The 27,322-nt window shown below is 33.8% G+C and overlaps 2 protein-coding genes across 2 annotated transcripts; both read left to right on the top strand.

Annotated features, from left to right (window-relative positions):
• The first annotated feature begins 4,098 nt into the window (after positions 1 to 4,098).
• On the top strand, positions 4,099 to 9,806 carry LOC122141227 (C-C chemokine receptor type 8-like). The gene is made up of 3 exons (XM_042747849.1): positions 4,099 to 4,872; positions 6,541 to 6,583; positions 9,740 to 9,806. Exons 1-3 carry the CDS (start codon positions 4,110 to 4,112, stop codon positions 9,804 to 9,806), a joined length of 873 nt encoding a protein of 290 aa, XP_042603783.1. The 5' UTR covers positions 4,099 to 4,109.
• A 977-nt stretch (positions 9,807 to 10,783) lies between these two features.
• Positions 10,784 to 12,849, top strand: LOC122141289 (C-C chemokine receptor type 8-like). Its single transcript, XM_042748239.1, has 2 exons — positions 10,784 to 11,040; positions 12,171 to 12,849. Exons 1-2 carry the CDS (start codon positions 10,784 to 10,786, stop codon positions 12,754 to 12,756), a joined length of 843 nt encoding a protein of 280 aa, XP_042604173.1. The 3' UTR covers positions 12,757 to 12,849.
• Positions 12,850 to 27,322: the final 14,473 nt, after the last annotated feature.

Raw genomic sequence — 27,322 nt, 5'->3', positions numbered from 1 at the left:
TGTGACATGAATGATGGAGTCATGCATATATTCTTGTGACAGCTGTGAATTCAGTCTACAAAACACAGCACAGAGATTTATATACTTCCAGAGAGACCTCGACATTCAATATTGTAACTAATTCCTCTTAGATTTTCTGTATGAATGTAGATTATAAAATTATTGGAATCTCAATATTTGAGAGTTCTGGTGATTTGTATTGGAATGCATTGAAATGTTAACTTCAAATCTTACGTTTTTTTTTTTTTTTTTTTTTTTTTTTTACTCGTTTGACTCAAGCTGAATTATAACATTTTCCCGCATTAATAAATTATATAAAATTAAATAAACAGCATGTTGAGTACAGATGAGGAAAACATTTATAATTCTGTTTAAGGAATTGTTCACTCAAAAATCAAAATTCTGTCATCATATTCTTCTGTGGAACAAAAAAAAATAAATAATTAAAAATATTTTGAGGAATGTTGAGAATGTTGAGTTTTGAGGATGTGCAGTCTACCAATTACTTTAGAGTGGCAGATCAGGAGCAACAGAGCAATTTTAAAATCATGTTAGTCAGTGTCAGTCCATTCAAATGTTTAGTAAGATGTATGACATATATGTGATATATATATAGGCAGATGAAGTCACGCACATATGCTTGTGCCAGTCATGAAGTCAGTCTACAAAACATCACAGATTTATACACATCCAGAGTGACTGAACATTGACTCTTCAGGTGATAAAACTCTTCTTATAAACTATTTTATCTAAGAATATAGACTGTATAAGTAAACTATATATTACTTTAAAGTCTTTTATTTGAGCATTTTGGTAAAGTGGATTTAAACTGTGGCTTTATCATATTATGTATTTTAATTTTACCATCAAATCCAACATCTTTGACTTTGTTTCACACAGTCTGAATTATGTGAAGTTTGTTATTATAATGATGAAAAGACAGGTATAATAGCACCCGTTCCAAAGAATGGCCCATCGTGTATTACAACTTCATTTTACTTATTTTGAACATTCTGTGTAAACCTGAGATTGTGTGTTTTTCAGAGATACTTATCATGTAGCATTTTACATCTTGCATGGTGCACTTGAAAGGAATGTGTCCCATTTAACTAGACTGTTCTGTCAAAATGGGACAGCAGCTAAATAGCCTCTTGATGAAATCAGATGCTTTGCAAATCTCAGCACTTTTCAAACAGATCACAAAGATATCTTTCACAATAATTTACTTTATGATGTTGTTTTGTTTCTATTAAACATTGATCTGATCCTTTTTGGATCCAGAAATTAATGCACCCAGCATTTCCATGAGACTTGAAGTTGTTACACAAATTATATCGTATTACATATTTTCCTGAAACTATATTCATAGAAATACATCATTTAAGAGCATGGAAAATAATAATAATAATAATAATAATAATAAAGTAAATATTACATAAGAAAACATGCTGTAAAACCTTTCATAACAGCTTTGAAACATTAAGATTTAGGTTAATGTACATTGTTTTTTTTTCATAGAAGATTTTCTGTCAGATTTTGCTGAGATACCAACAAGGAGGAGATGAACTGTACAGTGAACACCCTACCTGAAACATCTACATTCTCAACTCACACCGGGCCACTGAAAATTTTGGATTTATTTCTGCACAGCTTCAATTTCTTGTTTGGTTTTCCTACACATGGCTATGTTATATGGCTCATCGTCACAGGAGCAGGAAGTGGAGTCGCATCCGAGTTCTTCATCCTCAATCTGTCTGTTTGTGATACAGTCAATAGTCTGAACATTTTTCTCTATGTACTTGATTACTGGTTTTTAAGTCTCAAGATATTCAAATATTTAACATTAGGGCTAGGCATCACTGGTCGTCCTCTGTTTCAGTGTCTGATCTGTGCTGAGTGTTACCTGGCAGTGGTTCATCCTGTAACTTTTCTGAAGTACAAACCTCTCAGATATAGAGTGATCTGCTGCACTGTGGCTTGGACAATAATTCTTGGCTCCTGTTTGGTCTGCTTGTTTACTATAGTCTCATGTAACTTTTATGTTTATGTATGCTGCTTCACACTGCAGTTCCTCCTCTTCTTCCACATCCAGATGTTTTGTCTCGTGGCTGTTCTCAGAGCTCTGAAGCAGTCAGGACCAGGAGAGAGAAAGAAAGAGAGAGAGGAGGAAAACCACATGAAGAGAAGAGCGTTTTATCTGATTCTCATAAATACTGTGAGCATGGCTATTATATATCTGCCATTTACTATCTCAGGATTGTATTTCATTCTTACTCAACGTTTTTTTCAGGAACCTTTTAGTTTTGGTTTTTTTTGTTATGTAATGGCTGGTTTTGTTCAGCCTGTTCTTTATCTGAAGCGAGTTGGACAACTCTCTGTTTTCAAGAAAGCATTCAGTTGTTAAGTTTTTAGAAGGTAAATTACTACAACTTTTTATTTTTACTAACAACATTTATGTCTCCAAAAGATTACTTTTATTCTGATAACAGTATGTTTGTCAGATATGGTTATTATAAGTGGTTGCTGTAGTTTATGGATTTTTTATCCAATGAAAGCTTCATCAATAATCCAGTGTAACTTTTTTATATTGAGGATTGCCACTGTGATTGTGACAAATGTGGCAAAGAGATTTATACACACCCTGTGATAAACAACTCTTATAAAGGTAATATTTTCTGCAAGTGGTTATAAGAGTAAATACTTGGCTGTTTTATTAATAGAATATCAGACAAAACTTTCGATGCAAACGTATATACATTTGACAAATGTTTATACATTTGCATAGCAGGTGTTAAATGTGTTGCACCTGTGCAGGCGGGTTTTAGATTTATAAAAGCTGTTTAAGATGACTTGCTTTTTTAGCCTTCAGCAAACTAAGGTTATTGTATATATTGAAAGTTATATTTTAGCCTATTAAAGACAAGGGTCAGTTGATAAATATTTAAATGTTGCTTTGTGAACAAATGTCACATCATGATAAGTATCATTGTATGTTATCAGATGAAATTACAAAAACATAAAATATGGAAAACTGTTTTAGAGCACAATTTAATTGTATGGGTATGGGACTATTAATTACAAAATCAAATCAACATTTTCTTCGTCTCTTGTCTGCATTTATTCCTAGCATTAATTCACATAAGATGATGAAAAATTATAGTTTTAAGGTAAATAAAATATTGTAGCCTTTAAGCGTTTAAAAATTAGCCACTTGTTACATTGTTTGTGGCACATTTAGCTGAAGTTCCAACGTGAAATGTTAATTTATTAATTTATTAATTTATTAATTTATTTATTTATTTATTTATTTATTTATTTATTTATTTATTTATTTATTTATTATTCATGTCTTCATTCATTCAACCATTTTTTTTATTTTATTTAACAATTTAACTTTTTTTTTCTTTTCACTTCAAACCAGGTTGCAGCTAAATGCATTTTTTTTTCTGTTTATAAAGGTAATGTCTTTTCCCTAAATATTTGCATATATTATGTTTATATCAGATGAGGCCGTGCACATATAGTCTAATGATAGCTTCAAAGTCAGTCTACAAACACAGCACTGAGATTTATACATCCAAAGAACCTGGACATTCACTCTTCAGGTGATAAACGTTTCTTGATCAATAATATACAGCTTATGTTGTGATTGTTAGATATTGTAGGTTTATGAGCATGATGGTTTAACCTGTAAATAAACAGGGTGGATATCTACTTATTTTGTCTAACAGATCTGAAAATATTTCAAATTGTAAAAGCCATTTAAGGGAAATATAACTAATTGTAATGTCTATGTAAAATGTGAAATTATAACACTGATTAATTTGAATGAACAGAATCACTTTATATTCTTACACTATTTAATATTGGACTGTTTTTGTTTTTTGGTTATTTAGGTGTTGACCTGCAGTATTAGATATTTTAAATTGAAAAATTAAAATTTATGGAAATTTAATTAAAAATTAATTTTGTATGGAATTACATACTGTTTAAAAACCTTTACATTTAATGGATGAAAGAAAAACATTTGTTAAACTCTTACTGTTAAACTTAGTTGCCATATTTTCCTATATTTCTTGAGTTTGTGAGCTGAGAAGACAAACACAGAGATGAGTAACTCTACAGTGAACTTCACCTCAAGTTATTCTACAAACTCCACAACTCAATCCTTTGGACCACTGGATATTTGTCTGCTTAGCATCAGTTTGCTAGTTGGTCTTCCTACACACTTCTGTATTATATGGCTTATCATCACAGGAACAGAAAGTGGAGTTGCATCAGCATTCTTCAACCTAAATCTCTCAGTTTGTGAGATTGGTAACTGTCTATTTTGTTTTTTTGATGCATTGACAATTTCTTTTTCTCGTCTCAAAATAGTATCAAATTTATTAGAAGGTCTAAGCATCACTGGGCGTCCTCTGTTTCAGTGTCTGATCAGTGTGGAGTGTTACCTGGCAGTGGTTCATCCTGTAAGCTTTCTGAAGTACAAACCTCTCAGATATAGAGTGATCTGCTGCACTGCTGCCTGGATTATAACTCTTGGATCCTGTTTTATCTCCATGTTAATTTTAATGTTGCACAACACTACAGCACATACATGGTTTTCTGTACTGCAATTTCTACTCTTCTTCTTTATCCAGTTGTTTTGTCTTGTGGCTGTTCTCAGAGCTCTGAAGCAGTCAGGACCAGGAGAGAGAAAGAAAGAGGAGGAAAGCCACATAAAAAGAAAAGCGTTTTATCTCATTCTAATAAGTACTATCGCCATTACTTTTATATATGTGCCATATATAATCATAGGATTCTGTTTTGTTTTGACTCAGCAGTTGATGAAGGAACTCTACTCTTTTAGTTATGTTTGTTATGTACTGGCTGGTTTTGTTCAGCCTGTTCTTTATCTACAACGGGCTGGAAAACTGCCTTGCCTCTGATCCTCATAAAACAAGTTATATACACTCAGTGAAATTATTATTTTTTAAGTAAATGAGGTATTGTAAGCGTTCAACATACACTTTTTTTTCTGATCCCGTTTACTCAGACAAGACTGTCCACTTTTTTTTTCCAAATTAATCTTTTACCTTTAGTATTTGCTGGTGTTTTATGTGAGGTGTAGCAGATTGTTACAGCTGTGAAGTCAGTATACAAAACACAGCATTGAGATTTACATACATACAGAGAGACTGGACATTCACTCTTCAGGTGATGAATTTTAGATTAATTTTCTTGTTGTGATTATTGGCTAAAGTCTATAAGTATGTAAGATGGTTTAAGTTTTAAATCTACTAGAATTTTAATTTGTTGTAACAATGTCAAAGGCAGTTAAGGGAAACATAACAGAACTGAATAGAATTTTAAGTACTTTATTTGAGAGCCATTTTCATGTTCTGAATTAATTTAATATTGGATTGCATATTTATGTTTTTTTGGGGGACTTATTAAAATGACCTGCCAGTAAATGTTAAATATTTAATATTGCAATGTTCCTATAATTCAGAATTTCACACAGTGTGAAAATCTAAGTTATTATTATTTTTTTTTTTGGTTCAACATTGGTTGGTTTAATACAGTCTACATTTTCTGTTCTTGTTTCCTACTGATCACAACTGCACACACGTGTGCAATTATGACTCATCGTAATTGGAATTAAGATATCTACAATGTGATTATGACTAGTCATAATATGCATTGAAGATATCTACAATGTAATTTTGACTAGTCATAATACACATTCCAGATATCTACAGTGCTATTATGACTAGTCATAATCTTCTATTGTCTTCCATTGAAAAATATTTTCGGATATCTTCAATTGAGTTTTAGTCGTAATTCCAATTCAAGATATCTTTAAATATGAATTGCCTAGCCAAAATTCTAATTAGAGATATCTCAAATTACAATTTGACTAGTGATGATATATATAATTTTGTAAGTTAGCTATCATTTAGTGTTTTTTTGTTTGGAAAGATTCTCCACCTCAGTTATTTATGACTAAAATCCTTGACTGTTTCATGCTACTTTTAGATTAGCTCTGTTCTGTGTTTATTTCATTGGACTTAAAAGACAACATTGCAGGTTAAAGTGTGGATGAACTTTATTTTGAACGATGTAAGAACTTGTTCCTTTGTTCACTTCATTTTACCACAGATACATTAAATATCGCATGCGATTTGTAATTTTCCAGCTTATTTTTTCCAATAAATTGCTTTATTGCTAAAGAAGCAATGACAGTTTTGCATTAATGCAAATTAAGTGTTGTGTTCAACATGTAATTTCCTACTCGAAATGCTTAGTATTTTTTCTGTTCCTGTGTTTACCCATAAGGCGATCCATCTTTTTCAAGTTCATGTTTATTATAATATTGTCATATCTGGTTCATGCATATATTTTCTTGTGGCAATTGTGAAGTCAAAATCTCACACTACATTGTATATCTGTGGTTCTTTGTCATTCTAAATCAACAAAATATTAAGATTTTATTTATTTATTTATTTATTTATTTATTTATTTATTTATTTATTTGTTTGTTTGTTTTTGCACTGGCAGGTTTTGTTCAGCCTGTACTTTATCTACACTCGACACTCGAATTGTCAGTTGATAAATGTTACTCAAATGTTGCTTTGTAAATAATTTTAAATACGTCAGAATAAACCACCCATATCAATTACATAAATGAATAAATAAATGAATGAATGAATGAATGAATGAATGAATGAATGAATGAATGAATGAATAAATAAATAAATAAATAAATAATAAAATGGCATATGGTAAATGTGTTGTAGCTGTGCTGGCCAGAGTGATTATGAAGGTTGTTTAAGAAGACTTATGTTTTTTGCCTGTCAAACTGGGATTATATAACTTTTTTTTGCAGTCTTATCGAAATTAATGGTCAGCCAAAAATTATTCAATTAATATGAGATAAAATATGAACACTCAGATTTTGCATTATTTTCCAAAGAGAGGTATTTTCCATGATGTAATGAAGCCACAAAGGTTTCTTAGTCTTAGTTTTCTGTGCAACATAACCCACACAGTGGTCAAAAATGTGGGATAATAAAGTGTTAATTGTTGTATGTGTTGTATGCAGTCAACATGCAGTTTTTTTTTCTTTTTACTCATTAGGCTATCAATCTTTTTGAAATTCATAATTACTTGTAATATTTTAATATCTGGTCATTATATATGCATCTGGTTCATGCATATATATTCTTGTGACCGCTATAAATTAAAGGACAGCACAGAGATTTGTGGACATTTACTCTTCCGGTGACTGTTGAGATCTACTTTTTTTTATTTGATAGATTTTAAAAATTGTGAGCAATCTAAGAATGTGAAAGCCATTTAAAGGAAATATACTTGATCTGTATGGAATTTCCATGCAAACAGTCAGTTAAACTCTACTTTTTGAATTCAGATAATCAATTAATCTTCTGAAGTCATGTAACATTGGATTACATTTGTTTTGTGTTTTTCAGAATGACTCTGTGGTGTATGAAAGTGAACTGTATTAAAATAACCTGTAACCTGCTTAAGGTTAAATACTCCTATTATATAAAATTGTGTGGAATTGCATACTGTTTGAAAATCTTTTACCTTTATTCATACAATCTGATTTACAGTTTCACTTCGTTCTTAGTTGATCACAGCTGCCAGTTGTTTATACATGTATTTACATTTATGCATTTAGCATTTAGATTTTTTTTACCAGTATGTGTGTTCCCTGGGAATTGAACCCATGACCTTTTGCACTACTAACACAATGCTCTACCACCCCTTTGATTAACTGTGCAAATTTTATTATTAAAGGATACAGTAAACTTGTGCAGGATTTCAAGTTCAAAGAAACAATCGCTTACATAAATGGAATAAACTTTTAGTGTTGTAACTTTGCAGATATTGTTTATGCTCAAACATTCTTTATATGTTTTTTTTTTTAATACATGTAAAGTTAGTTAAATGTGTTGCAACTGTGCAGGCCAGATTTACATTTATGAAGATTACTTGAGATTACTGTTTTTGTCAGTTGATAAATGTTATTTGAATGTTGCTTGGTGGACAATTTCAGTCTTAATTCAAAACAAGTCAGTCATGTTTGATGAAATTACAAAACTAACATATAACATATATATAGAGAACAAAATATTGTATTCTTCACCAACGAAAATGACTACTGATTAGTAATTAAGTCTCTTTGTGTTCCCTGATTGTATTCAGTGCATTATCTTATTATTATTTTTTTTTTTTTTTGTGGTTGTCAGTTTTCATTTACAGCATTAATTTTTTTTGTAAGCATTCAACATATAATTGTCTATATATAACTACTCTGATAATACAGTTTTTTTTAAAATAAATTTTTACTTGTAATATTTTCTATCTGTTATTTTATGTGACGTGTGTCAGATGAAATCATGCTTATATGTTTCTGTGACAGCTGTGAAGTCAGTTTACAAAAACAGCACAGAGATATACATCCATACAGACTCAACATTCACTCTTTATGTGACATTAATTTTGTTGCTTTCAATTTAATATTAGCCAACCTTTTTTTTTTTGCTGCAATTTAAGGTTGTATAAATTTTAAAAGCCCATAATATGGTTTAGTTAATAAATAGAAGGTTGAAATCTACTAGTTTTAAGCGATAGATTTAAAAAAAAAAAAAAGGAAAAAAAAATTGTGTGAGCCACAAAAACTCTTAGATTGCTCATATAAGCATAGGATATGAAAGAAAAACAGTGTTCTATTTGATATAATTATTTCATGTTTAAGTCATTTAATATTAGTTTCTCTTATTTGGTTTATTCAGATTTTGTGTACTGCAAAAAGACTCACAGTGGGGTATTAAAGTGACTGGCAAAGTCTCTCTGTTTGTGAAATGACAGTCTCAAATCTTTGTTCTATTTAATTGATAATGATATTTGGTTTGTATATCTCACATTCATTAACAGAGTTTTTGACAGATATAAACGTCTGGCCTGGTCTTCATCTATATTATAGTCTTATTTGATATTTATATATGGTTCTTCTCACTGCAATTCCTCCTCTTCCTCTCCATCCAGTTATTTTGTCTTGCAACTTTTCTCAGTACAAGAATTAGTAAGTAAGGTTTTTTTTTTTTTTTTTTTTTTTTTTTTTACGATTCTTGCATGACCCCAAAAATGTCAGTCTATTTACAAATTTGCATATCAGGTGTTAAATGTGTTACACCTGTGCAGACAAGTTTTAGATTTATGAAATTTATTTGAGAAGATGTTTTTAATCAAAAAAGACTATATGACAGGAATCATTTTTGTCAGCCCAGTATTGAAGTTAAGTGTCAGTTGATAAATGTTATTCAAATGTTGCTCGGTGATAAATTTCAATCTGACATCAAAATAAGCCAGTCATGTCATTGTCAGAATAAATTACAAAACAACATAAAACATGAAAACATGTTTGTAGAGCACCATATTTCATTCTTCTCCAAAGAGATGTGTTATTTCCTAGATATTAAAGTCAGTTTTCTTGCTCTTCCATGTTTTTATACTGTGCATTATCTCACATTATGTTTGTCAAAATGGTCATTTACTGGATGATAGTAAATAAAGTGTTGCAAGTGTTCAACACATCAGTCAACATGAAAATCTTCTGTTTTTGTTCCATTTTCTCAAATGTGTTTTTCAATTTAATTTTTTACTTTTAATATTTGCATATATTTATGTGACGTGTATCAGATGAAATTGTGCCCTTATATTCTTGTGACAGCTGTGAATTCAGTCCACAAAACACAGTACATCCACAGAGACAGGACACTCACTCTTCAGGTGAGTGAACATTTGATTCATTTTAATTTATTTATAAAGTTAAATCACAATCAACCACCCTTTAAATAAAAGAGTATTGAAATCTATTTGTTTTAACCTCCTGAGACCCTGCATCATCATATGAGGACATTATATTTTAGTGAATTTTGTCTGAGACTATACATGGCACAGTTTTAAGTTTGGATAACCTGTACAGAGCACATGCAGGGCTTTTCAGAGATACTAAATGACCACTCTCTTTCCTTGATCTTCAAAAAATACTGATATTTAGTGAAATATGATACTATTTTGTAATTATCATTTAAATCTGACTCATTTTAAAACTATGTCATAAATCAACATCTCAGGAAAATGTTATGGGGTTTCAAATCAAAATATGACTTTTTGTTGCGAAACAGAACATTAATTTCATACATGGCCTCATATGAGGACACCAGGACTAAAAGCATGTTTATTACGCATTTTGGGAGACACAACAAATGAATAGGGAAATAAATTATATTTCAATATTCCTATGAAATATTATATATTATTACAAAAATCTTGTCAATTATTACTCCCATTATTACACTTCTTTTTTTTCAGTACATGTTGGCCCAAAAACACAATAATATGCAAATTAGATTCAGTTTATAGATACATTATATATAATGAGAAAACCTGTTTATGGCCATTTTACACACATTTTGCATAAAGAAAAATGGTATATCAAATCATTTATAACATAGTTGAGAATTATCTTTATACAAAGTTGCTTACAAAATGTAAACATATATGAAAGTTGAAAAAATATAAATAGTTCTCTTATGCATTTTGGTTTTTACAGAAAGACTCTCAGTGCTGTATTAAAGTGGCCTGCAATAAAATTGTATAACATACAATTCTGGAATATTTCTCTTTTGGAAATTTGTGAAATTACTGTATGAGAAGACCTAAATCACCCCCCCCCCCTTTTTTAGCATCAATTTCCTGTTTGGTTGAGAGGATGAGCAACTCTACAGTGAACTTCACCACACCTGAAGCATCTACAAATTCCACAACTCATTCCTTTGGGCTAATGGACAGTCTGGAAATGTATGCATTCTGCATATGTTTCCTGTTTGGTTTTCTTATAAACTCCAAAATTGCATGGCTCATCATTACAGGAACTGGAAATGGAGTTGCATCAGAGTTTTTCAACCTCAATCTGTCTGTTTGTGAGATTGGTAACAGCCTCAATGCGATGTTTGGCATTCTTATTTTACTGACCGTTCTCAGTTCGTTTCCATGGGCGGTTTCAGGTCTGAGATTAGCCCTGTTTTTACTGGGGTTCCTCAGGGCTCAGTCCTGGGCCCTCTGCTTTTTAATATTTATCTGGCACCACTTGGACAGTTGTTGCGATCGCTTGGCCTCTATTATCACTTTTATGCTGATGATATGCAGATTTATATACACTCAAAGTCTGGTGAACATCTTGATGTTGATTTTCTGTCCGGCTGTGTTTCTGAGATAAAGGAATGGATGAGTACAAATTTTTTGTGTCTGAATAGTAGTAAAACTGAAGTTATGCTTATTGGTTCCCGTCATCAAATTTCAAAAGCTGGTTCGTTATCCTTAACTATTGATGGCTCTGTTTTGGCTACTCAAGCTAAAGTGAGGAATCTTGGAGTTATTTTTGATACCAGGCTTTCATTTGATTCTTTTGTCCAGAGTACAGTTAAATCATCCTTTTTTCACCTCAGAAATATAGCTAGATTGTGTCCTATGCTAAATTTCTCAGTAGCTGAAAAGCTAATGAATTCCTTTGTCATCTCTAGGATAGATTACTGTAACGCCCTTCTAGCCGGAGTCTCTAAATCCACACTTAACAAACTACAATATGTACAAAACTCGGCCGCTAGGATATTGACTGGGTCCAGGGTATGCAATCACATCACTCCAGTCTTGGAGTCCTTACACTGGCTTCCAGTCCGATTCAGAGTAGATTTTAAAATTATGATGCTGACATATAAAGCATTGCATAGCTTGGCCCCTTATTATTTATCTGAGTTGTTAACTTCCTATACCCCAACTCGGAGACTGCGTTCTTCACAATCCAACTTGTTGGTTGTTCCTCAAACACGCTTACGATCTATGGGTGACAGGGCCTTTTCTTCATATGCTCCTGTCCTTTGGAATTCTCTGCCTCCTGATCTTAGGGATGCACAGGGTTACGACATTTTTAAAGGTAGGCTTAAGACTTATTTTTTTTAAATTAGCATTTGATTGTTGATGTTACTTTTATTGTTTGAGCTTTGTATTGCTTGTTGTGTACAGCGCTTTGAGAAGTTGCCTTTAAAGGCGCTTTATAAAATAAAGTTTATTATTATTATTATTATTATTATACTGACACATTTCTTTTCAAGCTTCATAATAGTAACATATTTTTTACAAGGACTAGGGATCACTGGTCGTCCTCTGTTTCATTGTCTGATGTGTGTTGAGCGTTACCTTGCAGTGGTTCATCCTGTAACCTTTCTGAAGTACAAACCTCTCAGATATAGAGTGATTTGCTGCACTGCTGCCTGGATAATTATTATTGGATCCTGTTTATTCTGTGCCTTTATTTTAATCTTATCTAGCATGGTGTCATATGTATGTTTCATCTCAATACAATCCCTTCTCTTCTTCTTCACTCAGTTGTTTTGTCTTGTGGCTGTTCTCATAGCTCTGAAACAATCAGGACCAGGAGAGAGAAAGAGAGAGGAGAAAAACCACATGAAGAGAAGAGCATTTTATATTATTCTGATAACAACAGTGATCATGACCATCCAATATGCCCAATTTACTGTCACAGGATTCTTTGTCATTCTAACTCAAAAGAGTTTTCTAGACTTTTGGTGTCCTGCTTTTCCTTGTTATGTATTGGCTGGTTTTGTGCAACCCATTCTTTATTTACAGCGGGCTCGAAAACTCTTCTGCCTCAGTTCATCATCATGAAACAGGAAATGATTGTATTTTACTTATATTTCTGAATTACTGGATCAGTTGATTATTTTTGAGCTGATCTAAATATCTCCCAAAGTACAAGATATTAAAATAAACATGTAAATACAATTTATTTCAAGTTCAAAATTGTACCCTGCCTCTTTAAAAGCTTTGCGGTAAAAGTTGCTTGATTACCAATTAGAACAAGACAAGCAGAAAGACCACCAGACAAAACAAATTTGTGAAGTATTTTATGAAGAAAAATATATTTCAAGATAGAAAATATTGAACATTTTTAGATGAAATTGTTAATTTGATTTAGTAACTTTTAATGGATATTGTATTTGATTTTATGAATGCACTCATTATGATAAAGATATGGAGCTACTCAAATAAAAGTATCGAGTGATGGTAGGATACTGCAGTTCATCTCTTGTATTTTTCAGAAATTATGATTATTTAAATGTGACGTTGGACTGTGTTTTGAGTCGGTGTTATGGCAGTCCTATGGCCTGTTGCATAAAGCATGAAACAGAGGCCGTTTTGTTTGTTTTGTGAATTTATATAGTTTCACAATGAGCTTAAAAAAGAGAGACATACAAGTATACAAATGCAAGTATATAAGTATGAAAAGTGTGAGTATAGTTTTACATTTTTATGTTAATGATTCATTTAAAAATATGAAAAATAAAAATTAAGTGTAATTGTCAGTTCATATAATAATTATATGAATATATTATATGAATTTTAAATAATAATAATAATAAATATTTGATTGTAAACTGCTTTAATTTGAAGTGAGAGATAAGGAGGAGTGGCTTTATTGCATCAGATGTCACTTTGCTCACAGTTGATTGGTCCAGTTTGGGTTTGGAATCTCTAACCCAGAATAAAACCTGCTCCGGAGCAGGGTAGCCATGTAGCGTAAATTCTTGAGCCAGAAAACTCTATAAAACTACATTTGAACTTGCCTGGGTAAAACCTGAAACTGGCTTTGTGCAATAAACATCAAAAGAGAAAGAGAAGGAAAACCAAATGAAAAGCAGCATTTAATCACATTCAAATAACCACTATTGCTGCTGTGTTCATATTTGTCCCCTATAAATTCTCACCATTCATTTTATCACTGAGGCGTATTTTGTCTCTGTGGTTTATTGGTTCAATTGGTTATTTTGTGGATGGACTTATATAGCCTATTCTTTTTCTGCATCAAACTGCAAAATCAATCTGTTCCTCATATTACTTGCTAATGTACTCTCACTCAGAGATAAAAGGGCAAAAAAGAAAAAAATCTAATTCCTTTTTTACGAATGGTTTGCAAGGTTGAGTGTTATAAGCAATCACACGTTTCTGTTGAGCTTAAGAAGTCAATGTCCAGTCAACGGGGCAGTTCTCCAAACACAAAAACCTTTCTATTAATCAACATGAACTATTATGAAATACATGAAAATAAGCAGCATAAAACAGCCTGTGCAATCAAATTTAAACGCCATGTCAAGTGCATGTCAAGAGCAGCTTCAAATTCCCTAACAAAGGTAAACAATGTCCCTGAAAATCAAATTTTAGGGCAAAAATTGGTAAAATTTTTGACCCTGCTTTCACTAAAGTTTACTTTATTATTATTATTATTATTATTATTATTATTATTCAACTGAATTGACATTTCCTTCTAAATCAGAGTTTATGTTGGTGTAGTGGTCATTCATTTCTTCAGTGAATTCCACCTGACTGTGTTCAGTGTGTGTTTGTCAGATATGGTTATTACACTTGCTTGTTGGTTTAGTTGCTTTGAATATTTGCTTCCTGCTTCACCCAGTTTCACCATGTTCCAGACTGAGGGTTGGGCACTGATCACCGTGTAAAGGTTTATTTTGCAATCGGCTCATCAGAGTTACAAATGACCTGCCCTTATCATCCGATCGTTGTTGTATCTCTGTTAGTGCTACTGGATCCTAGCACTGCATTTGACACTATCAGCCACAACATTCTTTTGAATAGACGAAGAAATTATGTTGGCATTAGTGGAATTGCATTGGCATGATTTAAATTATACTTATAGTACACGACTGTCATCAATTAGTAGCAGTGAATTGAGAGGTATCATATTGATCACAAGTGCGGTATGCAAGATTAGATCATTTAATTTGTCCTCAGAGAGGAAATTAATTTTCCCAGAAACATAACAATTTGCAAAACTAACAGAATGCATAGTTGATATAAAAAACTGAATGACTAGTAATTTCAACCTGGTCTCATAAAAATACGTACCTCTGTGTATGTGCAACACCGTTTTTACATACCTTACTGCACGTTTCGCTGCAGTTTCAAAGAGAAATTTCCACTGAGTGGCGCTAAAACATGGGTTCAATACGTGAACCCTGGCACGTTTTTATTATGTTGATATAGGTACTTATTGCTGTGTTTTTAGTATGTTGATTCCGGTACGTATTGCGGTGATTCAGAATTCAAATATCCGGGGACTGTCTAAAAGTTAATGCTGTACCGTGTTGGAAATATGCCCTACACCAAACTCAACCCTAAACCTGCCCTATAGTGTTATCAAATGCAAAACAGATATAAAAACACCTTTGTTGATGCAGCTGTGCCATTTCAACTTCCTTATATGCAGATCTGAACTGTTTTGATGATCCATGGTTACACAGGATTTGAACTGGAGCTCCTTGCCTCTCAAGTGCGTCTTCGTGCTACTGAACAAACCTACCGCCAATGAAAACCCATAGATATGAAGCTGGATATGTGCGATGCGAACGTTCAAAAGCATCATATTTCAAATCTCCCAACATATTAATATTGTTTTGAAGTCATAACATGATATTCTCCAAGTAATTTTGCAAAAATTACGCTTTATTAATCGAAACTCTGTAAATTTGTGTGAAAAGGAATAAAAGGTATCATAGTTTTACTGTCTCTAGTGTTCATTTCTTTTGGAAACTGCAGTGATATGTACTTATTGGTGCATATTATGTATACTTGATAAAAAATAATGATTTTGTCACAAGGTGACGATCTTTAGGGGCGGAACCAAAATTCGGGAAGTTTGGTTCCGCCCGGAAGTGTTTCCGCCCGGACCGGAAAAACAGAACACCGGAACTTCCGGTAGCGCCGTAAGAAGGAAAATCAGGGAATTCGATGCACCTGTGCCTAGTTAGGGACAGCGGTTGGTGATTGGAGGATACGCTGGACAAGGCAGTACTTAAGGCCAAGTTATTTCACAGTCTGGGCGCTCTTTCTGGTGTGTGTGAAGCACTGTGTTGTGCCCGTCTTGGTGCGCTGCTGGCGGCTGTCTAACTCTCTCTCTCTCTCCCTCAGGCTGGAATTGTATGATTGTGAAGACATCGCGAACCTTAAAGGTTGAGAAGTGAACGGATTATACGGCGAACTGAGACGACGTGAAAAAGGGGATTGGAAGCGACATTGATGTGAGTACTAAGAGCCAGTCGAAAGTGCCCTGTATATTGACCTGGCGTTGTGTAGATCTCTCCAGGAGGAGGGCGGCCCTACCCCTAATATAGTGTGGTGGGAGAGCCGAAGGAATACTTATTGAAGTAGTCACAACGACGACATCACTAGCTAGGCCGCATATTCCATCGCCAGATCCGAACCAAGCGAAGTGAAGGAAGACGGGTGTCCTTTTCGTACACTGAGTGTGGTGGGTGAGTCTTCGTGCTGTGAAAACCTATAATTTTGACGTGGTGCTGTATATTGCTGTGGGCTGCTGTGTATTGCCGTGTGTCCTGTCAGATAAACCCCCGCCTTCACGCACTTCGTCGTGGGAGGACAAGGAGACTGCTGGTCCTAGCCTAGTTCAGTATAGTATATGTTGTGAGCGTGCTTCAGATCTCCGGAGATAGCACGGTACGCTGTGTCCAGCCCACCTGTGGAGAGGAAAGGAAAGAGAGAGTGAGTAACACAAGGAGAACCAGAGGGAACCTGTACTTACAGTACGCTGTGTTCAGCCCAGAGGTGAGAGCCATTCAAAGCAAACTAACTGTGCTATTGTGCCCAAGTTGATATCTGTGGAGAGAAAAGGAGAGAGAGGGAATAACACGAGGAGGAATAGAGCGAACCCTGTACTTACAGTACGCTGTGTCCAGCCCAGAGGTGAGAGCCATTCAAAGCAAACTAACTGTGTTATTGTGCCCAAGTTGATATCTGTGGAGAGAAAAGGAGAGAGAGTGAATAACACGAGGAGGAATAGAGCGAACCCTGTACTTACAGTACGCTGTGCCCAGCCCAGAGGTGAGAGCCATTCAAAGCAAACTAACTGTGCTATTGTGCCTAAGTTGATACCTGTGGAGAGAAAAGGAGAGAGAGTGGGTAACACGAGGAGAGACCGAGGAAAACCTGTACTTACGCCTGTGGAGGAGAAAGCGAGAGCACCCAAGGAACGAACTGTGTGAACCAGTACTTACTGTAAGCTGTAATCAGCGAAGAGGTGAGAGCAAAACCAAGCTGAACTAACTGTGCCTGTGTGTCCCAGCCGTTGCCTGTGGAGAAAGAGAAAGAGAGTGAGCACCCAGAGAACGAACTGTGTGAACCAGTACTTACTGTGAGCTGCAATCAGCGAAGAGGTGAGAGCAAAACCAAGCCGAATTAACTGTGCTTTTGTGTCCCAGCCGTTGCCTGTGGAGGAAGAGAAAGAGAGTGAGCACCTCGAGAACGAACTGTGTGAACCAGTACTTACCGTGAGCTGTATTCAGCGAAGAGGAGGAAGAAGGAGGGCGCTACGGATACCTAAGACTCAGGCCGGGGCCCGAGTCCCACGCCCCGGATCCCCGTGGCCCCCTTGCTCCCTGACCTCTTCCCGGCCATAGCCCATCTGGAGGGCCGAGTCAGAGTTTAATTTTAATTGCCCTTTCCCTATTCCCCAAGCTATTTTTAAATATTTAAATAAAGATTATTTTATCACTTACTTGTTCTCGTGTTGTTTGGCCATTGGGTTGGCTTTGGGGACCTCCTCGAGGTGGAAGTTGAGAAGGGGTGTGGCTTAGTCAAAGCATAGCCAGCCCCTGGGTGTGACAATTTCATCATTCTAACCTTTTTTATTGTAAATGTAGGCTTTATAGGCCTGCTTACAGGATTCAAAAATAAATGGCAAGATGTATTTTTCAGCATAGAGATTTTTATTTATATTATTCACTAACATAACCATGCTGCAGTGATGCTGAGGCTCCTCTTACGCCTCTGGTCAGTTGGTATTAAACATGTCCTCAAGATTTTTACATTCTTGGATGGTTGCTTTGTGTGCTTAAACAAACCCTAACTGGTCCAAAATGCCGCAGCTAGAGTTCTCATTAGAACAAGGAAGTATGACCATATTAGCCGTGTTCTGTCAATACTGCACTGGCTTCCTATTACACATTATATACATTTTAAAATCTTGAGAATTACTTACAAGGCCCTGAATGTTTTAGCTCCTCAGTACTTGAGCAAGCTCTTATCGGATTATAGTCCTACATATCTGCTGTGTTATCAAAACTCTGGTCATTTGATAATGTGCAAGATTACCTGAAATATCTAAATTAACTGCAGGCAGTAGATCCGTTTCCTATTTAGTGCCCAAAGTCTAGCAGAGTGTGCAGAGTCACCCCCCGCCCCCCCATAACTTAACTGAGCTAGACGATGACATCACTGAATCAATGATCAACTGACTTAAATGAGAAACTTACTGTTTTTCATATTCCGTTGTGGGTTAATTGTTAATAATTAATTTTATACTTAATGTTTTGTGAGTCTGGCCCTGGATCTCACTGGCAGGAAGAGAAACGTGGGGTTTTCAAGAAGCAAATGATCAGTCATTAGAGGTTTCATGGGGATTTTAATTGTCACTATATATCAACACATCAGATGAGGCAAGTTCTGTCTAATTTGACTACATGGAAACAAGGGCCAGGATGTCATTTAAGGCCAAGAAAACAAGAAAACAAGTTTGGCATTTTTCTTTTTTTTTCCTTTTTTTTCCATAAAGAACCTTTAACATCCATGGAAAATTATTTTATAGTAGAAAATGTTCTTTAGATTATTAAAATGCTCTTCACATTAAGAAAAAAAAGTGGTTATTTTAAGAACTGGTCAATTAAATGTTCTTTGAGGAACCTAAAATGGTTCTTCTGTGGTATGGCTGTGAAAACCCTCTTATAGAACCTTTATTTTTAAAAGTGCAGTTCCAGAATATCTAGAGATCTTCTTGGTAAACATGAGACACGATTTTGAGTTTTTCTGTAGCATGGGTCCTAGTTTTGCCTGGTGTTTTTCTGATGGCCTCCGAAGGCAGTCATCATGAACACAAAATTTAACTGAGGCAGACAAATCCTACATAAAAATCTGATCAAATATCATGTAAACAAATGCACAAATGATACAATGACTTCATGTCTTTTATTTGTTTTACAGTTCTAATTCATTAAAAAATGCTGTCATTTTTCACTTTTATGGGAGACTCATTTTGATTTTTATTTGCGTATGTGATATCTTACATATGTACATAAGTCATACACATATGTGACCCTGGACCACAAAACCAGTCAGAAGTCACACGGGTATATCTGTAGCAATAGCCAGCTATACATTGTATGGGTCAAAATGAATTTCATACTGTAAATATATAAAAATTAAATTTTTGATTAGTAATATGCATTGCTAAGTACTTAATTAGAACAACTTTAAATGTGATTTTCTCAATATTTTTTTTTTTTTTTTTTTTTTGTACCCTCAGATTCCAGATTTTCCAACGCTATCTCACGACCAATTCGTACATATTTTATGAGGTGGCTAATTTGTACGAATTCGTATGACCTCACTTATACGATTTTGTATGATTTGTCTAGACACCAGTGATGAGTAGGTTTAGGGGTGGGGTTAGGTGTAGGTCATTCGTACAAATTCATACGGATTGTGCAACTCGTAAAATACGTAAGATTTAGCACAAATCATATGAATTTGTACGAGTGAGTTTGTACAAATTCGTATGAATTAGCCACCTCGTAAAATATGTACGAATTGCTGTGAGATCAGGCTGGATTTTCATATAGTTGTATCTCGGCCAAATATTGTCCTATCCTAACAAACTATACATCACTGGAAAGATTTCAGATGATGTATAAATTTCAATTTCACAAAATTGACCCTTATGACTGGTTTTGTGGTCCGGGGTCACATATATCCTTGAGCTGTAAAGAGACTACAAAAACAGCACAGATTATCATTTACACACAGAAAGACTGGGCATTCACTATTCAGGTAACAAACTCTACTTTTTGATGGATATGCAGACACATCAGTGGGGTTAATCATATGTAAATTAAGTATTATTGACAAGTTTGATTGATTAGCTTTTGAGTAAAATGGTTCTGAATTGTGTTATTTCACCAGACAGTTTCATTAGAAATATATACCGAAGTATTGTTGACTGCAGGCTAAGAAAGTCATCTGATGATGGAATGGAGTTTAACTTTTTATTTATTTATTTATTTGTGTATTTTTGTATTTTATAATTATGTGTAAATTATTTCAATTCCAGAGTAATTTAATATAGGAAGACTCAGGTAATATAGATTTAAATTGTGAGCTTTTTACAATTGGAGACTGGGTTCTATGGAAGTTGATTTGCACCTTGATTCAGTTTGTTTTGGCTTCTTCAGTGCAATTTCCTTTAGTACATTTACATTTCTCTCTTCCATTATTTCACTGTTTCAGCTAATAATACATTTTGAACAAAGAAGATGTGGAGCCAATGAATAATTCTGCAATGAACTTTACTATATCTGCAGCATTCACAAATTATTCCTCTAATTAATATACTGGCAATTTTTGTGGGCAGCTTTTCCTTTCTGCTTTTCCTATAAACTCCTACAGTATATTATATGGCTCATCTTCACAGGAACAGGAAGTAGAGTTACATCAGTTTTTCAATATCAATCTCTCTATGTGAGATATGTGTCTGTCTGAATAGACTGATCACTGTCTGTTTGGTCTGATCTTTGTTTTCAAATATTGAAGGATTTACTTGAAGTAATTAATGTGAAACCCAATATTTGTTTGAATCAATTAAAATTACTGTATAGTTTGCATAGCTTTTTAAGTAGTTATTTTATCTTCACTGGTTGTTCAACTGGTTGTGACCACTAACCTAACCTTTGTATTTGCACTTCTCTCTTGAATACCTACATGAACTATGCAATGTACCATACATGAAGCATCCAACCTCACAATATCTATATTAAATAAAATTGGCATCCTAGAACTTCAGTTTCATGATTGATCTGTAAGCACCTATGTGATCTTCAAACTGCATCACACTTCTTCATGCTCAGTCTCTCTGTTTTTGAGCTCTTTTTCTCTGTGAACTCTTTGCTCATTTTTTCCATGGAATTGTTTGTTTTCAAGTCTTCTAGCATTGTTAAATTGTTCATTTGTGTGCTTCAGTTCACACTGACTACATTATGGGAATAGAAAGCGATGTTTTGAAGTTTGACCGCCACTCTGTTTTGACTAATCAGTTGTTAAAATTGTGACATGGGTCAAAACTATTGCTAGATTTGTTATTGCCAGATTTAGCTCGATACGTTGCTGGTAGTGAGGTCACGATGCAAGTCAGAAAACCAAGATGAATGTACCATTTCTTGCACAAATGATAGTTTTCGAGTTTCCAAGTTGGAATTTCAACTTGATGGGCAATTTCATTTAAAACTTGATTTAAAAGTACAGTATTTTCATGTATTTAGGGCGACAAGGTGACCAAGTGGTTAAGGCAATGGACTACTAATTCATTGTGCTCTGCATGCTTAGGTACAAAAGAGTGTTTGCATAAAAGTAATAAGCTGTACCTGTGGATGTACTTTTGCATCTGTGGCTTGAATGCATTACTATTGGCTTTTGAATTTGAGTACCATTAAATGGTACCACAAAAACTGAATACCACAAAACACATTATTTCCACTTATTTTTGCATTGCTGATGTACTGTGTGATGGTTAGAATATAAAATCATGCACAATTACTTGTGACAGCTGTGAAGCCTAAGGCATTGAGACTGAGCATACACTCTTCAGGTGACAAATTCTTCTTTTCAATTCAGATCGTTTTCTTCTGTTGTGCTGTGTGATACATAAAAATGCCATTGTTGTTATTAGTCACACTGTGGGGGTTGTGGGGAGGTTAGATGGATTTGTTATTTTATAAAATGGTCCGAGTCCTGTTTTTGTCATTGAAGGTGATTTACTTGAGGTAATTTACTTGAAACCCAATGTAGTGTTGTAACAAGTGAAATTGATTTTGTAGGGATTTTGAGGGATAATAGTTTTGAGGGATTTTACATTGAAATGCAATTCCAATTCTGTTTTAGTCTGCATTATTTTACCTTCACAACAGGTTGTGATTTAAGAAATTAACTGATTTCTAACATTAACTTTGGCATTTGCACTTCACAATTACAATATTTATTTATTTTTGTAGTGAGAAGATAAAGAAGACATGAGTAACTCCACAGTGAACCTCACCATAGATGATACGTCCACCATCCCCGCAACATTTGTATTTAATGAATTTGACATCATAAACTTTAATATTTTGGGCTTCGGTTTCTTGTTTGGTCTTCTTACAAACACCTATGTGATCTGGCTCATCCTCACAGGAGCAGGAAGTGGAGTTGCATCAGAATTCTTCATCCTCAATCTCTCTGTTTGTGGGCTGTTTTTCTCTGTGTACTCTTTGCTAAAGTTTTTTACACTAATATTTTTGAAATTTCCAAGTCTACGATCATCAGCTAACTTTTTTTTAGGAGTTGCCATCACAGGTTATCCTCTGTTTCAGTGTCTGATCTGTGTTGAGCGTTACCTGGCAGTGGTTCATCCTGTAACCTTTCTGAAGTACAAACCTCTCAGATACAGAGTGATCTTTTGCTCTGTGGCCTGGATAATCATACTTGGTTCTTGTTTAATCTGCATGCACAGTTTGCTTGTATTTACTCTATATATGTATATGTGGTTTCTCTCAATGCAATTTCTGCTCTTCCTCTCTATTCAGTTGTTCTGCTGTTTGGCTGTTCTCAGAGCTCTGAAACAGTCAGGACCAGGAGAGAGAGGGAGAGAGAAAGTAGAAGAAAACCACATGAAGAGAAGAGCGTTTTATCTCATTCTAATGACTACTGTAAACACGGTTATTACATATGCTCCATTAACTATAACTGCATTGATATTTATTGTGACACAGCACTTACCTCAGATTCTCTGGTCAGTTGGTAGTATTTGTTTTATGCTGGCTGGATTTTTACCACCGGTTCTTTATCTGCATCGATTGGGAAAATTCTCCTGCCCTAGCATCTGTAATAATTTGACTTAATTATTCATTAAATAATTATCCTTCTATCAAAATGTAGGGTAGAGTAGGGGGAAACTCCCCCTTTAAGGACTGTGTATTTTTTTTTTTTATGTGAAACAAAAATTAAATGTTTTCAGAAAAGTTATCAAAAATTTTGTGAAAATGACATAAATTGAAATAAAAAGTGAAAATGTCCAGAGTTTTCATGTTACTAGATTTTTAACAAAAATTTAATTTGTACCAAGGGGGGGGGGGGGGGGGTATTTTGCCCCTTAGGGGGGTGGGGTAAAATGCCCCTCAGTATGACAAAGCAATTTACTTTAAACATTTACAGCAAAATCAGAGTAAAATAATATAATCAATAATTTTGAATTACAAAATAATAATAGCCTATTTGAAACATTTTTTTTAGTGCTAACTGGTGCTAACTTGAGGTAATTTTTAAATATAAAATCCAAATATTTTTATTTAACCAACTAGTTAGAATACATTTGTTGGAAAAAAAGAAAACAATGTATTGTATGTTCAAAACAGAATAACTACAGTAATTGCCCACACATTGCTTTTTACCACACAGACTGTTTGAAAACAAAATTATGTCATTCTGAAAATATAATTATTTTTATTAAATAACAGGTACTCCCTATCTACAGGCCCTACTGTTCTCATATCATATATAACTGTGACGTTTCACAAAACAACAAGCTTTAAAACACTTTTTAAAATTAGAACTGTGAAATCTGTTTTCTTCACCAACAACCAAAGACAAGCTTATTGAAAAACAACATTAGTGTAACTGACTGGTGCTAACTTGAGGTAATTTTTAAATTAATTTTTTAACAAGTACTACAGTAATTGCCCACACATTGCTTTTTACCACACAGACTGTTTGAAAACAAAATTATGTCATTCTGAAAATATAATTATTTTTATTAAATAACAGGTACTCCCTATCTACAGGCCCTACTGTTCTCATATCATATATAACTGTGACGTTTCACAAAACAACAAGCTTTAAAACACTTTTTATTTTCTTACTGCTGAAAATTAGAACATTTACTGTGAAATCTGTTTTCTCTCCGCACCAGCACCAGTGTAACTGTATCATTCTCAACGTAGTCAACATAGTCAACGTAGTCCATAGTTACAATAAAAATGTATCTTGATTTTTTCTTGTGGTTATTTGGGGAAAAACTACCCTATATGTGTACCTTGAATGCAATGTTAATCACTTGGGATGAAATGTTTCTGCTAAATGCATAAATGTAACTTACATAATTTGGTACAATTTGAGTATTGTGTAGAATTATTAAAAATAACTACAGTCATGTGTAATTTTGCCTTTAGATTTCTTTCCATAGATCACAGCTGCAACATTATTCCTTTGCCTTTGAAGATAAAGATGGAATTAATGAAGAACCTCTTTCATCTGCGAATCTCGTAATTTCTAGACCTTCAGCTTCATATCTGGTCTTCCGAGTTGCATCAGAGTTTTTCAAACTCAATCTCTCTTTGGAATTTTTTTTTTTTCCCTCTCTCTTTTTTTTGGTCACTCTAATTACAAAATAGTTTCAATTTTGGAAAGTCTCACAGCCTTTACAGTTTTTTTTTTTTTTTTGGACTGTTGTTATTGGTTGTCCTCTGTTTTCGTGTCTGATCTGTGTTGAGCATTACTTGGCAGAAGTTCCCTTAACCTGTCACCTATCATCCTGTAAGAACTTATGTTGAGGTTTATACATTACTATTTATTTTACTTTATATTTCATGTACATTGTTTTTCATGCTCTCTTTTATAAATAAATAGTAACAACACATTTCTGAATTATTTGTCAATTGCCAAAGTACTTATTTTTGTAATTACAAATGGTACTGGCTACCAATTATTATCAAATGGTAATGGGTATTAATAGTCATAATAATATAAATATTAATCCTACCCCAAATCTCAAGCATGTTTGCCTGTAAAGCAATTGAATAAATATATTAAAATAAATGTTGTAAACCACAGCATATAGTTGCATTTGATTTTAACACAAATTAAATAGCAAGCTGGTTATTTTGCATGTAAAATGGAAAATCCTGGCTAAACAAGTTGTTAATACATTTGTGCTTCAATTGATATTGACTACATTATGAGCAACAAAAACAATATTTTGAATTTATTGGTAGTTACTTCTGTTAGAAATAGCTTTTACTATGTCAAATTAAGCCATATCTTATAATTATCTCTACCAAATACCCCAAAGCATCAGGTTACACAAAGTAATGGCAATTAGGGCAATGATAAGTTAGAAAAAAAATTTAACGTCTGCATGAAATCAAAATATATTTATTTTGTTAGCGCACATTGCTAGTTTTATGGTGAACAATTAATATGTGCACAAAAAAAGAAAGAAAAAAAATTGTCTGTAATCTTTAATCAAAATGATTTGCTTCCTCTCTGGAATGGCATTCCTTCTCAAGTTCTTTGATTATGTAAATTTGTCAGCGTGGGCAGAATATTCTTAACCATGACCCTCAATCCACAGGAGTGAGAGACAGAGATGAGAAGTGATAAAATAAATCCTTTTCTTAATTCAGTATTCTATTTTAAATGTGTTACCATACTGAAATAAAGTCAGAACGTGAACTTCCAGTGTATCTACTGCAGAAAAGTTATGCAAAAAGTGTTTACCACTTTATTATCATTATTCATATCATACTATAATTTCTATTCTATATTTCTATTTTTAAAAAATATATATTGTTTATTTATTCTTGTAATAAGGAATTGTATTTTTGCATGACCTAGTTTTCCTATTTGTCTCAGGGCTGCCTTGACAATAAGACTGTCTAATGGTTGCAATCAGTTTAAATAGCATTGGTTTTATATAAATATGACATAATGTTTTATAATGTAATATATATATTAAATCTATTTCTCTCTTTCATTCTCTCTTGGTCCTTTAATTTCTCTGTCTAAAAATTTGCATATCCCATGATGAATGAGATGCACCTGTGCTGGCCAGTTTAGATGTACACAGACAAAAATAATATTCAGGTGATCAATTTGAATTTGCTTTTTATTGTCTAGAAGCAACATGATATAACATCATAATGCACTCTGGATTACTTGATTCTCATTGGTCAAGCATGGTCACACTTCACATTTTAAATCACAAGCTTTTAGATTAACATTCTGTTCCAATGTTTACACAGACTTTCAATATTTATATACTTATTTAATACGTTTTATGGGGCATGTAGACTAACAGATGAAGTCATTCCTTACTTTATCATTGTGACGACTGTGAACTGTGACTGCGACATTTGCACTTCAGGTAACAAAAAAAAAACAACAACAACAACAACTTGTTTTTACCCTCAATAATAAGCAAAAATGTCACACTGTTCATCTAAAAATGTCCGTAAATATGTTCAGAGAGGGCTTTTGAGATTGAGGTCTTTTTCTTTCATTGAACAGAGATAATTTAAATTTAGAGACATGATCCAAAATTATATTTTGCATGTGAATGAAGTTATTTTGAGAAAGATGAAAAGAGGGTAAAAAAAAAAAAAGTTAATGTTCCAAGTTTTTGAGATATAACCTAATCTTTTCTGTTATGGAGCCATATGGACAGAGTTTTTATGCTGCTACAAGTATTTTGTAATATAGATTCTTTAAGAATTATTATTGTAAAAATTACATAATAATGACTAAAATGCAACATTTGATGTGCTTAAAGCGATATTTCATCCAAAAATTTAAATTTGATGTGTATCTGCTTACCCCCAGGGCATCCAAGATGTATATAAATTGTTTGGGAAGACAACATTGACCTTTTATTTTTATCATATGAAAAATACTGTTTTGAAGTTCAGGATCAAATTAACTTAATTTGTAAATATGACTTGGGAAATTATAAATTATATATATGCATACCAGTTTGTGTGTGTGTGTGTGTGTGTGTGTGTGTGTGTGTGTGTGTGTGTGTGTGTGTGTGTGTGTGTGTGTGTGTGTGTGTGTGTGTGTGTGTGTGTGTGTTTGCAGCTGTGAAGTCAGTCTACAAAACAGCACAGAAATGTACACACATCCAGAAAGACTGGACAATCTCTATTCAGGTGATAAACTCTCTCTCTCTCTCTCTCTCTCTCTCTCTCTCTCTCTCTCTTTCTCTCTCTCTCTCACACACACACACACACACACACACACACACACACACACACACACACAAACAATTTTTTCAGGCGATTTCCTGTTT

The sequence above is a fragment of the Cyprinus carpio genome, chromosome B21 (assembly GCF_018340385.1).
Source record: "Cyprinus carpio isolate SPL01 chromosome B21, ASM1834038v1, whole genome shotgun sequence".
Lineage (NCBI taxonomy): Eukaryota > Metazoa > Chordata > Actinopteri > Cypriniformes > Cyprinidae > Cyprinus > Cyprinus carpio.
Note: the sequence above shows the minus strand (reverse complement) of the source record. Positions and strands in the feature narration are given on the sequence as shown.

Bases quoted from the DNA above. Each gene is read 5' to 3' on its own strand.
- LOC122141227 (XM_042747849.1), top strand. From the start codon at position 4,110: ATGAGTAACTCTACAGTGAACTTCACCTCAAGTTATTCTACAAACTCC. The intron at 4,873-6,540 runs GTTTTGTTCAGC...TTGCACTGGCAG, and splicing joins TGTTTGTTATGTACTGGCTG to GTTTTGTTCAGCCTGTACTT. The intron at 6,584-9,739 runs GTCAGTTGATAA...TTCTTGTGACAG, and splicing joins CTACACTCGACACTCGAATT to CTGTGAATTCAGTCCACAAA.
- LOC122141289 (XM_042748239.1), top strand. From the start codon at position 10,784: ATGAGCAACTCTACAGTGAACTTCACCACACCTGAAGCATCTACAAAT. The intron at 11,041-12,170 runs ACTGACCGTTCT...TATACTGACACA, and splicing joins ATGTTTGGCATTCTTATTTT to TTTCTTTTCAAGCTTCATAA.